Genomic DNA, 14,522 nt, shown 5'->3' with positions numbered 1-14,522 from the left:
ATTGTATATTAAATGAGGACCTTTAGGAAATATTTTGACTATGATATACATTGACAATTCTGAAACACAAACCTTTCCCAAATATTCTTCCTAGGTGCTAAAACCAACCTCTAACGTGATTGATGTAGCAATCATTTGAAGTGTCCATTATAACAATTTTGTGCATGCTGGATGGCGTAATGTATTTTAAATAGCAATGTTTCAATTTCTTTTCCTAGAATTTAGACAGTCCCCTTTTTTTTTTTCATCTCATTTCCATAAGAGCTCCAATTTGAATCTATCCCATTCATTACGGTGAATTACAGGACAATTAGGGCGCCGTGGTGTTCCGCTGAAGATGCACGAGGAGTCTGGGGAGCACATCAAAGTGTCGCGACAAGATGTGATGTAAATGCAGCCAGGGCCGGCGTTACAAACCCAGGAGCCTTTTATCTGTCCTGGCAAGATAACGCACTGGACACACTCGAGAGCTTTTCAAGGAGCGTGTTGATTATAAAAGGAGTGCTAAATTCATGGGCTAAGTGTAGGAGGCAAACTCTTCTAAAATGCAAACATGTCCTTTTCTTCTGTACTGACAAGACTGTGTTTACTTGTCAGGCTACAGTTTATACTCTAGCTTTATTATCATGTATCTTTTAATTTTTTATTTATTTATTTATTTTATTATTCTTATTATATTTTATTTTATCTCTTTTGTATCTTACAGATCTATGTTTCTTTTTCCTTTTATTTATCTTTATCTCTATTGCACCTACACTTTTATATTATAAGGACCGGTCGTAAAACACACGTCACTACGTCGTACTGTGTATGTTTATGTACATGAAGAATTCACTTGAATTTGAATGGTATCTCTCTGACCTACGTTTGATAGACGCTCATGTTTGCTTAAGAAGTTAACACTTTACAATACTGTATATCAACGATACCATGTAATTAACACCTAAGCAACAATTACAGCATCATCACTACAACTATAGAACTTCTAGCTGATGCAATGTCTACACCATCCATTCCACCAACCACTTCTCCTCCAGACCTCCAGACCAGTCCCACCAGTATCAATAATCAACACAACTCTGCTTTATTTTATATGGTGAGTGGATCCTGATTGGATCCTGATCCTCCTCTGATTGGCCACAGCACTCATGTGCTCATCTCTGTGATTGGCTACAATGCTCAACACTTTAAAAAGCAGATGCCTATCTGCGGGTACTGAAATCAGTCAGTACTCAGTACTACTGGTTACTCCTGAAAACCTGATATCAACATATTGTTATATTTACATTGTCTTCTCTACTGACTTGGTAACAAAGCACAGACTGACAAAGAGATCAGAACTGTGATGCTTTTCACGCATCAGCTGAATATGAACGGCTTGCTTTTTTTTTTTTTTTTATAAAGAAAAAGCTTCAGCTTTCTTTCACTTTCTTTCCTTTATGTTTAATATCATGATTTAGTTTTCATAGTCTGTAGTCTGCGACTTTTTTCCACGCTGCATGATGAATTTGTCCAACAGCGTCAGACTACAAGAACAAACCTCTTTCACTTTTGATCACTAGAGGATCAGAACAGAGGAGCAAACAGCAGCAACAATCCAAAAAAAAAATAAATAAATAAAAAAGATTTATTATTGTATTTAATATAAAACCCCACGGTGATTTACTTTACCCAGCTTCAAAAACATGCCAAAAAGGTTCTTAATGGGTAAACTTTGGTTTAGTTGATGTTGATCTTTAACGCTGGTGTGAGATTTTGGTTAATGTTTTAATGACAGGTTTTTTTCATACATTTAAAAACTTAATATTAGTCTTGACCACATTAACAATATATATATTTTTTTACTTTTTTATTTTTTACATTCATACACTATTACAGTATTAATGTAGGTATTATTATTATTATTATTATTACTATTATTTATTTATTTGTTTGTTTGTTTGTTTGTTTATTTTATTATTATTATTATTTGTGTCATGTTATTTATGATTAAAAATGAAGCTCATAAGATAAGATATGTGAACTGAATATATCATATTATATACGATGGATTTAGTTTGTGATATGAAAAGAACTCCATTAAAGGTGAATGAAGCCCTTTACGGTTCTATGTAGAATCTTTTTACAGGCTACTAAGCAATGTAAGGTTCTTCTGTTTGAAAAAAAAAGGCTTCTATGTAGAACCTTTCAGGAGTTTCACATATGAAGCATCTGATAGAACATAAAGGAAGAAAAAGGTCTCATTTTTACAGATGGGAAATAGATTCTTGCTCAATTTTATTCCTACAGATAGCGTGCGATTCTAACTGTGTGATTAAAAAAAATAAAAGATCTCTCGTCAGCCAAATACTGCGTCAGCTGACAAAAAGACAATTTAGCTTTATTGTCTATTTATTTTCTATGAACCCAGTAAAACTCTATAACTCCTACACAGTCTTCACTTTATATGCTCTACAGACTTAATATAATTTTGGCGACATCTAGTGGTTCAAATATAAACTAGCATGAAACTGACATAAAATAAAGATAGAAAACTATTCATTACAGCTTCATGTGTTCTTAATACAGTTTAATGATGATTATTACCCCAGACCTAGCAACATAGCTATGAGAACATTTCCTATATCTTTATTAACTTACTGATCTCAGACCTTGATGTGGCTCTAAATGAATGCTTTATTAAAGGCAGGAGGGGAAACTCAACAGGTTTATAGAGTAAACACTTAAATACAGTGCTAGTGTTGACTGTAAAACAAATATGTGGTGTGCATAACAAGCCTAATTTACAGCAATAAAGATTCTGACCTCTAGATTAGACTGAATTCTAAAAATCGTCCAATAAATACATTGCAAACGTTTCTCGATTTAATAAGAAACACAGAGTCTGGAGTATTATATTCAAACTAAAAATGCTATCAAATAATGTTCATGCAACTGACAGTGTATGTTTTCTTTAAATAAAGATTTTCATGAACTGGAATCCAGGTTGCATGTACAGTAAGGAAGGCTAGGCATTATAAAGCCTAACAAATTGCACAGGAAGTTCATCTGACATTAAATATGTAACAGCAAACATTAAATATTCAGCAAGGTTAGGATCCAGGAGGTAAGCTGTGCATGAGTGGGGAGAGAGGGAAGGGAGGGAGAAGTGCACAAAGACGGCTTTCACATCTGAAAGAGCATCCGTCTGTAATCTGTGGCCAGTAGCGCCGGGCACTGAGGCAGATATTTAGCTAAAAATGGAGCAGGACGTGGGTTTTTCATATGGAAAATAAATGGCTACACGTAAAGCAAAGTTTGACACGTTTGATTGCTAAAGGTGCCATTGTAAACTTTATCCAGCAGCAGAAACGTTGCAGTGTCGTATGCAGTAACGTTACACTCTCAGAAATAACTCTACCAAACTTATACTTACTGTATGGTGCATCTTCTTTATCTTTAGCATGTAGCATTTACCTTGAAATGTGAATATAATGTGCCTTTAAATAAAGATTCCAGTAGGTTATAAAGGCTTACATCTTTTACATGCAGTCAGTGAAAGTGAACTTTTATACATAATAAATGTAGAGGATTTTTCAAGCTTGTAGTGAGCTGAAAAAGTTAAGAGAAGTGAAGTGTAGTGATTCAGGTCTTATTTATCACCTGTGTTCCCACTGTGAGAAATTCTCACTCACTCTCACTCATCTTCTACCACTTATCCGAACTACCTCGGGTCACAGGGAGCCTGTGCCTATCTCAGGCATTATCGGGCATCAAAGCAGGATACACCCTGCACGGAGTGCCAACCCATCGCAGGGACTGTGAGAAATTATTTGATATTTATCTAAATGTTTACATCAAACTCTAAGAAACTAGAAAATAAAATTGTAAATTTTACATGAATTGGAAACATGACGTCCTGACGTGTCTGAATGATAAGAGGCATCCTTGCAGTAACATTATGGTATTTGCTGTAGTACATTACTGTACTGTCTCTAGTAAAATAAAATACTGTAAATTCCATCCAAGCATTTAAAGTCTTTATCTTACACACGGTCAGTGAGAACCTGGAGTCTACCCCAGGGGACTCGGGGTACAACACAGGGGACATCCTGAAGGAGTGGCACCACATTGCAGGACACAATCTATCTCTCTCTCTCACACACACACACACACACACACACACTCATTCCCACACTATGGACAATTTAGCGATGCCTATCAGCCTACATCTAAAACAAATGTCTTTGCTCTTTGGACTTAGGAAGGAAACCAGAGTACCCAGAGGAAACCCATTAAATAGAAGGAGAACATGCAAACTTTACAAACTCTACACACACATAGCGGAGGTTCAGATCACAAACCCAACCCCAGAGGTTCGAGACAAACATGCTAACCACAAAGCTATCAGCCGTGACAAAACATATATTATAATATTATAACAAATATGATTAAGTCCATTTACTGATGCAACAGAGCTGAGCAGAAGGATAAGGATCTTGCTCAATAACTTAAAATATGTTTAAGAATTTAAACATATGACTTTCAGATCTATTACACAGAGCCATAACCATTGAACTGAGTGAGGCAAGTGTTCTCAAGCACATAAAGTTAAACTCAAGGTCAGCACATGAGCATTCTTACCATACCATACTCACATGAAAAAAATATTATTTTAGAGTAAACCAATGCACTGCTTTAACTCTGTCTAAATATTTAAAGTAAAATCCTGTAAAATAATTATAATAAGAATAATAAATAAGAGTTCTGAACACAACTTGTGTTATTAAAACGTCCTTCATGGTGATTTAATGACCCAGGATTCTTCCCTGTGCTCAAACCCTGAGGTCTGTGAGCAATCACACTTGCCTGTCAGACTTGGAGATCTTGCGAAAAGCCTCTCCTGTGAGCTCGGTGAAGGAGGTGAAGCTTTGCGGCTCTGCTGAGATGCCCTGAGCTCGCCTGGTCCTCGGCCCGATCATCTGCGCGCTCGGTAACACCGACTGACATTTATGCAGCTTCCTCTTCAACTCTTGGATCTCCTTTTCCTTCTCACCGAGTCGTCTTTCCATCTCCTTAATCCTCTCATCCTTTAGCACAAGCAGCTTGGCCAGATCCTCGTCCAGATCACTCATCTTGGAACTTCGGTGCCGGTGCCGAAGGTGCGTACGAGCGCGCGGGCGCGCGTGAGATAGATAGATAGATAGAGAGAGAGAGAGAGTTAGAGAGAGAGAGAGAGAGAGAGAGAGAGAGAGAGAGAGAGAGAGAGAGAGAGAGAGAGAGCTCAACGTTAAGAGTCTTCAGCGTCCAGATTCACTTAATACAAACAGACCAGGGGGTGAAATGAACTGCAGTGATCATCCTCCCCGACACACACACGCACCTAGTTAATTAACAGCTGTATTGTAACGGCGACTGTATACTGAGTGCTGAGAAACTAAGCCGGACTAAGTCGTGCACTTTAAAAGACTCGACTGAAATAGCTCGCTTTTACTTAAGACATGAAGGCTGACGTGCTTCCGCGTAACCCGACTCTCTCTCTGTAGACTTGGAGACGTGGATGTGATGCTGAAGAAGAGATGCTTCATGAGCTCCGGTCTGTGCCAGTGATGTGTCAGCCGGCTGAGTACACTCTGAAAGCTTTGACACGTCCAAGACTGAGATAGAAATCAATACACAGGAAGCTCAATGGGGCAAATTTCATCTTTGCCTTAGACTCTGAGAGATCAAGAGAGCACAGTGTACTTTGCGTCAAGGGCGCATCAACGTGTCTAAACAGGACATCTTTTTAAAAAATCATTTAAAATCCATCCATTGGGGCAAATACAAGCCCTGGGAATCATTTCAATTTTAGAGTAAATTAGCCAGCAAGAGAAATACATGATATACAAATTTGAAATTCACAGCATTCACCTTTTTGTTCACCAGGTTTGGTACTTTTTACTACTGAGATGATTTCAAAACAATCATTAATCCAGATCATCTAGAAACTAGAGACTTGTGAGTGTTAAAATAATTTATATTATTTAATGTCATTAGGGATTGTACAGTATCAGTACCAGTATCAGTACCAGTACCAGTATCTGTATCAGAATGCCTCTGCAAACATGTGAAACCCTTTAGTTGACTCAATTTCCCAAACTATAAACAAACTGCTGGTATTTTAAAGTACCAGAACCATGAACTGGTGAACCTTTAGTTCATTACCCTTTGGTAATCCGAAACACATGTCCTGTGAAACGTGAACCTCTCTAAAAACATGAATGCCTCATATCTGTATTTGTATTGATTTAAACAAGCTTTTCAGTGATGTACATACAGTATGACATGATGTGAATGGGCCAAGTGGGTGGAGCTTGAATAATCTTGTGACCGGATTAAGAGAAGACATTTTATAGATGCAGTTTATCCAACAATTTGGACACTGCCAGTAGTGTCTTGCATTAAAAGGGACAGAAATAGATGCTCAACTCTAGGTAACGTCACGCCCTGTCGCACCCTGATGATGATACATTCCTATAGTTGAAGCTTTCCTAGTAGCCACCTCTATGTATTTCTGCCTATTCTCTTATCCATCTCATACTATGTGCACTGATGTTAATATGAGTGCTTGAAAAGCTCTAAACATTGACCAAAGTTAATCTTTACAAACCCACTGGTATGGTGAAACCTTCTGCCTCATTTCCCCATGTGACCTCTAAAAAATAGCTCATTGTAAAGCCCGAGGCTTGCTCTCATAACACACTGGACCTGAGCTCCTCTGGATGCATCTTATGCTCCAATAATTGAGACTCGACCAGGTTTTTTTCTTTTGTTATTTTCCTGTCAGACGGCTGCATCCTTACAAGCAGGTCACATTGGCTCTGATTCACAAAAATCAAGTGCAGTTCATATCTCACATCCCGTGTGTGTGTGTGAGTATATGTACTGATGTATGTGTGTGTGTGTGTGTGTGTGTGTGTGTGTGTTCTCCGGGGAGTGAGCTCAGCTTTCATTGGCAGCCTGGCAGACATTAGTCACCGGCCTTCCTGTAATGCATACAGTTTCTCTTGTCGGAACTGTGGAGGGCCTCTAATGCGAAGACAGGATGCTGCAAAATCGATAATGTTTATCTCCATCCGACCATCTAGATGGAGAGGGAGGATGAGGAGGAGAAAGAGGAGAGAGTGCGAGCATTAACTGCTTGGATGCTGCTGAAAGGCTGTGCATGTGTGTGTGTGTGTGTGTGTGTGTGTGTGTGTGTGTGTGTGTGTGTGTGTGTGTGTGTGTGTGTGTGTGTGAATAGAGATTTACAGTTATGGGTCAACAGCATGAATGGACCTGCATTAGCTTACACAGTCATAAGACAGAGAAAAGAAATGTGAGTTAATGAGAGCCTTGAGAAATAAAAGAAGCTGTTTGAGAAAACCTTTCTATAGATTTAAATGATCTCTATATGTTTGTATATTAGTTTTATTTACATCATTTACTATTCCTTTTAGATTTTGGGTGGCATGGAGGTTTAGTGGTTAGCTTGTTTGCTTCACACCTCTGTGTTTGGGGGTTTAATTCCTGTCTTGGCCCTGAGTGTGTGTGGACTTTGCATGTTCTCCGGTTTCCTCCCAGTGGGCTGAAGATATGTTGCAGGCTGTGTGTGTGTGTGTGTGTTTGTGTGATTGTGCTCTGTGAGGGTTGGCATCCTCTCCCTTGTCTTGTGCCCCAAGTGCCCTGGGATAGACTCCAGGTTCCTCACAACTCTGTGTACAACAAATGGTTAAAAAAATGAATGGATGGATATTATATTGTTATTTTTAGTGCTATTCATTAAATTAGTAATTATGTCGATGTATATTTGTATATTACTCTACTGTTAACAGTGGTTCAAACACTCTTAGGTGCTGAAGAGGTGTTTAATTAATTTTATTTTCAGGGCAATTCTGTCATCCCTGTTTGTTCTCGCTCCAGTAGAACAGATTACTCTCGCACTCAGCATAATTACCAGAGGAACACATTCACATTTTCAACACCTCTCTTGTCTGCATGCACCACATAAGGGATTTTACACTCGTGCCTGACTGTTGCTCCCCAGAGCTTTTCCCCGCCAACTGGCAGAGACAGGAAGCTGCTGACAGGCTGCACATGGGACAAAACTCCACCGTCTGCTTTGGATGAATCCATGCTGTGGTCCAGCTACTTGACTCCAGCAGCTGTAATATGCACATTCTTCCCTGACAGTTGAGAGACTGCATGAACCAAATGGTGCTATTAATCCAAACCCCACAATCTTCAACATAATGTAAACATAAATCAATAAAACAAATAAATCAAAATTATTTTTGTAATGACTTTTTTTCCTTCCAAATATTTGTCTCTCAGGCTGGTCCACCATCTATTCTTCTTTATCTGCGTCTACTGTTTATTTCATTTTTCCATTCTTTGGAGTAAGAAGCACTCATGCAGGAGTTAAGGACATGGATGAAAAGGTCAAGGCACTTATTCAAGAGCGGAATAGGAAACTGTCAGAGCAGATAAATTGTCGTCTGTTATTCTGGAGGAGAGGATGAAGAGGGAAAGATGACCAGAGAGATAGAAAGAGAAAGAGAGATTTCTTAGATTTCACGTAGCACTATTATTGGTTTCTCTAATCCTGGAAAAGTTTTTCGGTTTTATATACTAGACAAACCAACACAATAAAATGTATAGTTCCATGTGAGTGCCAATGTGAGTTCCACGGTATAATTTGCCACAAGGCTGGCGTAACTTGAGCATGAGACAGAGGCAAGGTGAGTGCAGTAGTAGTAATGCCACCTCAAACCTCAAGGGTTCCCGTTAGGTCCTAAGGTTAGTCTCTACATTCTCCTGCCATGTCCATACAGGTTTTTTCTGGATCTCTGGATACCTTTGCCCTCCCAAAAACTCCTAGGAGTGAAAGTGTTCAGAAGATGCCCTGAGATGGACTGGTATCCTGGTATCCCAACTGCTACTCCCACATAAGTGCCAGATCTATAAGAATAAGTGCCAGATCTAACGGACATCCAGGGGAAGTTTATTCCACCACCTAGGTGCCAAAACAGAGAAGAGTTTTGATGCATGCCATATATGGATCAAAACTATGCTATATCATATAAGGCAGGTTTACAACAAGGTAGAGTAAAGACTGGTTAATTTGAGTAAAGTACAGTAGAGTAAAGTAAGGTAAGGTTAAGCAGAGTAAGGTAAGGTAAAATAGGGTGAGATGAGACAAGCTAAGTTAAGGTAAGGTCAGGTTGGGTAGGGTAAGGTGGTTGTGGTTGTATACTAGCATGTCTCAGTGAGCAACAAAGAAAAATGAGACAGATAAACAAAACACAAGCAAAAGGCTTGTTAAAGTCAGGTACAACACCCTGAGTGTTTAATTCACACTGATGACACTGATGTGACACTGAACTTATTTACTAATCCTTATTCGGCTATAAGAACGGATAAGTCCTGATGTTTGTCCCACGGTATGATTTGCTCCCACAGCGACAGATCCAAAGTCTTGCCTGTAGTCAAACCTACAAAGCCAGGAGACTTTATAATTAAGTGCAAAAGCAATTAATTCTTTGGAGCAGCACTTCAAGCTCATTGCTGTTGTTGTATTTATCACCTTATTACTATTCAAGAAAAGATGAAGCTGCTTTCACCTCTAATGTTTCCTTCTTGATATCATAGTAGATAGACGTACCAGAAACCCTAGTCAGGAGGAGCAGTAGGTGTACTGAAGAAGGACCAAGCACAGAGAGAGAGAGAAACACGGAGAGACTAAAAGGAAGATTGGTCTCATCATGAAGCCTGGTCAAATCAATAAACTCAGCAGGAAATGCTGCACCCTGCTTTGTGAAATGAGTTTTCTTGGATGTACGGAGCTGCAGCAGTGATTTGCTTTCATATTCTGAGAGATACAGAATGACTGTCTTTAATTTTCAGCTTTTCTCAGCGGTGGAGATTTCCATTCAGGTTTTGGTGAACGTCTGGAGGATTAGATGAAAGGCTAAAATCTAATACTTATCAATAGAGACTATTCAGATTGAGGACACATTAAAGACATTGTGATTTTTGTGATTTGGTATTATTTTCATTTGTATGTTCATTGGACGATGTGGTTTTATCTGCTTAGTGACTCATCCAAAGAAAGACAAGAGTGATAACAGACAGACAGACAGACAGACGGATCGATTGATTTAATTCCATTGCCTTGGTCTTCAAACTAGCTACACCAAATCAAAGACACATACAGTATAAAGACATGAGTCAATCATCTAAACTACAGGAAACAAATCTCCTGAGATAATGTTCTGATGTGTCTCATATTCCAGCTTGGTCTGACCAGTTACTGTGCCAGTTGCCAAAGCACAGGATGACATGATCTACCTGGTAGACCAGTTTACCAGCTGGTAAATTTTCCATATTTCATTAAATTGTTGTTATGTAATTAAACTTGGTGGGCACGGTGGCTTAGTGGTTAGCACGTTCGCCTCACACCTCCAGGGTTAGGGGTTCAATTCCCGCCTCCACCTTGTGTGTGTGGAGTTTGCATGTTCTCCCCGTGCCTTGGGGGTTTCCTCCGAGTACTCCAGTTTCCTCCCCCGGTCCAAAGACATGCATGGTAGGTTGATTGGCATCTCTGGAAAATTGTCTGTAGTGTGTGTGATTGCATGAGTGAATGAGAGTGTGTGTGTGCCCTGCGATGGGTTGGCACTCCGTCCATGGTGTATCCTGCCTTGATGCACGATGACACCTGAGATAGGCACAGGCTCCCCGTGACCCGAGGTAGTTCGGATAAGCGATAGAAAATGAATGAATGATTAAACTAACAATTCACCATTCGTGATTCAGTAATGTTTTCCTTCCTATCAGCACTGACCAGCTGGAAAACAACATCTACCAGCCTGATAGTGTTTGGTGCTACGTTTCCTTGACTTTTGTTGTTTCTGTCATAAAACTTTTGCATCCTTGATGCATATTTAATAGACTCTGAACTTCCTAAATGTTTGCTTAAAGTACAGTGTGTTGGCAGCATTATGGCTCACATCTGTTACTGTTGAATGCTTTTTTTTCTCTCCGTGTTGTCTGTAGTCTGAGTCCACTTCAGGTTCTTTGAAGGTCCAATTATTTGTCCATCGATCCTTGTCTTGTGTGTAAAATCCTGTATTTGTTTTGAATCACTGTACTTCCTGTTGCTCTTTTTCTGGATCTTTGTAGCATAGTAAATTAAATTGTGTACATATATAGTTTTTCTTGGTTCCTGCTTGATGTTGCGTTTGAGTGAGCAGAGTGGAATGGGGGGTTTGTTGTATGTGTCTGCTGCAAACATCTGTTGTAGGTTTGATTCTCAGCTCAGATGTGACAGCTCAGAGATCGATCTTAACCAGGGTTTTTTCCCATCATTTCTATCTGTAACGTCTTGCTTTAAAATGAAATAATCAACCAGTTTGGAACCAGAGCATGATATTAATGCGTCTTGCCACAGTAAGGTTCATTCTGTATTCACTGCTTAATCACTTTACTACATTGTCTCATACTGTCTCATTTAATGTCATCATAGACAGAGAAAACTATGTGTAGATCAGATGAACCAGGGCAGTAATGAAGGTCATAACCATCCCTGATCTCTGAATCCCATGCTGTACTCGTAGCAACTGCAGCTCGTAGCTTATCACTGGCGTATTGGTTTTTCCTTTTGCAGTTACAGGTGGTTTCTGATGACTGACCTTGGATCCATAATCTTATTCCAACTTCAACCGGATGCCGACATTGTAGGGGCAACTGACATGGACTTCCTCTGGCAGTGATTATTTATAGAGAAATAGTCATTGTTTTTAAAGGAAACTCTCTCGAAGTTATCAGAATTGACTGGTGGGAATGAGCCGAGTTGCTAAGGCTTAAATTTGGCCTTTCAGCATCAACAGATATCAACAGACAATTTTCAGGTTTTGGATATTAAATAATTTTTAAAGTGTCCTAGAATACTTTCTATAATGGAATAGTTCACTATAGAAATCATTTCATGGTTCAATGGTGGTTCATTTACAGAGATGGAAAGAGAAGGTTTCTAGAAAATTTGGCAACCATTCCAGCTTTATATACATAAAAAAAATACACCAAGGGACCAGATGGACTTCTTCCCTTAGGTTTCTGTGGCTTCACAACGTACTGAAATTGGATTGTATTGGTATTGTTTTATACAGTAGTTATACAGTTTCACAGCTACCCTTTATCACCCAGGCTGGTCTTGTTCTGTCATACTGTACATCTTCTTGTATCGTGTGTTGAGTTACAGTTTAACGCACAAATAAAAAGCTTCAGAAGGAGAATAGAAAGAAAGTGCCCATGTTTGAAGGATATTCTGACCAAGCACTTATCCGCCTCGTGGCGTTAGATCAGGTTTTTCATTATTGTATTTTATTGTATTTTATGTATTGTATTATTATGGTTACATACCATCTACTTATATTTTACTCAAATTCCACTCAATTCTGTTTTGTAGTTTAGTCTGAAGCCTCCAGTATTATACAGTTTCTGCAGTATGTGTGTCATGGCTCCATGGATATATCTGATGCTGAAGATCTGTAGAGAAACAGGTCACCAGGTCAGTGGGTTTGGATATCCTTCATGTGCTTCTGTTTACTAAGTATTAAATTTCTGTTCTTAAAATGAGTCACTTCTTCCCTTCAGGGATGTAGTGAAATTAAGGGAAAGAAGAAATAATTGAAGGAAGGTATGGAAAGGACAGAAAGGAAGAAATAAAGAATAAACTGTTGGTATTCAAAGCCTGGTATGATGCATCTCTGCATGTCTGCATGATAAAAACATGAGCTCTGTAGTGCTTCAGTCAGACTGGGTTATTAAAAACCTCCCGGTGTGTGTGTGTGTGTGTGTGTGTGTGTGTGTGTGTGTGTGTGTGTGTGTGTGTGTGTGAGAGACAGTTTAATCTGATAACAAAATGCTGGCCTACTGCATCCCCGAGTGAACCAAAACATCTATATATTCAGAATAGTTTATTTTATATATAAATAAATATATATGCAGTCATCACTACTGTTTCTGTATTTCTTAGTCTCCTTTTTTATAATTGTCTTTTTATCCAAGCATTTGCATTTTAAAAGGAGCAGAATGATGGGATTTGAGTCATTGATCAAAAAACTCTTTCACACTTTGAGTGTAATCCATGTAAGCCTGTTAAAAAGTGAGATAATTACCCAGACATGGGAACTACAACCTATATCCAATGTCACATTTAAACCCATACTGCTGTTTCTTTTGATACTCTATACAACATTGTGTTCCAAGCGGAGGCGCCTTGTCCATATCAGCCAGCCATTCAACCAAAGCTAATCTTTATAAAGTCCTGACTCACAACATCATACAAAGTCTGTTTAAAATATTAATTACCTCTTTAGAGTCACTGATGACGTAAAAGTTGTCGTTAAGTGACGTTGTGTAATCAAAGGGCAGAGCGCTTGCTGCCCCTTTTAGCTTCCATATATACAACTTTCAGAGAAATGAAAACTCTGCGTTTAAATAAAATCAATAAATAAAAGTAAATAACAAATAAGAATAAAGAGGAAAAAAGAAAAATTAAGACGAAATAAGAATAATAAGAAAAAATGTATTTGGTGCGCAATTATGTAACACGAATTAATTATACAGAACGGGGAAAAAATGTTAAAGAATGGACTGGATTTTATGTTGTAGAGTCTTAAATACCTTTTATTGGGTTATCTTTTACTGCCCCACCAACACATCTGACCACAAGCTGTTCCTGCTTCCAAGTACAGACACAATATTTTCTCTTTCTGCTCCAGGTAAGAGATTAGCTTTGGGATCGATGGCTGAGGAGCGTGAGTGAGTTTTGTTCTCTGGCCTCAGCAACTCTGAAGAACCCTCAGGCAATTCAATTCAATTTCATTTCACCAGTATAGATTTGTTAGCAATAAACATTCTATTGTATTCAGATTATATTCCAAACATATAATAAATGTATTTTATATTTCGATCCCTAACGAGCGAGCCAGAAGATGAAACTCCTCAGACAAATGAAGAAGAAACCCTGAGTGGAACCTGGCTCAAAAATTCCATATCTACCTCAAATATAGGAGCTGATCAGACGGTTTAGCAACATGTTTACCTGGTCAATATTTAGACTGACGTCACTGACAGGAAAATCACATTCAGTCAAAAAATTATCTATGTTGTGAAACTCATAGCACTGTGGCCTTCTAATATTGTGTTCTATGCCAATCTTTGCCCTAAACTCACTCTGGGACATTTAACATTCAAGAATAAAGTGTACATGTAACCAACCACAAGAACACCAAAGAAACACACAACCACATAAACAAGCAGGTAAAATCTAACATGTTTGGAGATATCTCAGAGAAGGCCTTGGCTTCAAAAGGTCACTAGGCTGGAGGCTCTAAGATCTTTCTGTTCTTGGACAAAGGGTTGTATGTGGATAGAGAGAGAGAGAGAGAGAGAGAGAGAGAGAGAGAGAGAGAGAGAGCGAGAGAGAGAGAGAGAGAGAAAGGCAGGGAGATAGGGCT

The 14,522-nt window shown here is 38.8% G+C and overlaps 1 protein-coding gene across 1 annotated transcript in view; it reads right to left on the bottom strand.

Moving 5' to 3' along the window:
• The window catches only part of prkg1b (protein kinase cGMP-dependent 1b), a 127,016-nt gene extending 121,633 nt beyond the window's left edge, over positions 1-5,383 (bottom strand). The window contains exon 1 of the mRNA XM_060863976.1: positions 4,849-5,383. Coding sequence (XP_060719959.1) covers positions 4,849-5,114 — 266 coding nt within the window. The 5' untranslated portion in view covers positions 5,115-5,383. The remainder of the gene's footprint in view (positions 1-4,848) is intronic.
• Between the last annotated feature and the right edge of the window lie 9,139 nt (positions 5,384-14,522).

This window comes from Tachysurus vachellii, chromosome 2 (assembly GCF_030014155.1).
Source record: "Tachysurus vachellii isolate PV-2020 chromosome 2, HZAU_Pvac_v1, whole genome shotgun sequence".
In the NCBI taxonomy this organism is placed as follows: domain Eukaryota; kingdom Metazoa; phylum Chordata; class Actinopteri; order Siluriformes; family Bagridae; genus Tachysurus; species Tachysurus vachellii.
Note: the sequence above shows the minus strand (reverse complement) of the source record. Positions and strands in the feature narration are given on the sequence as shown.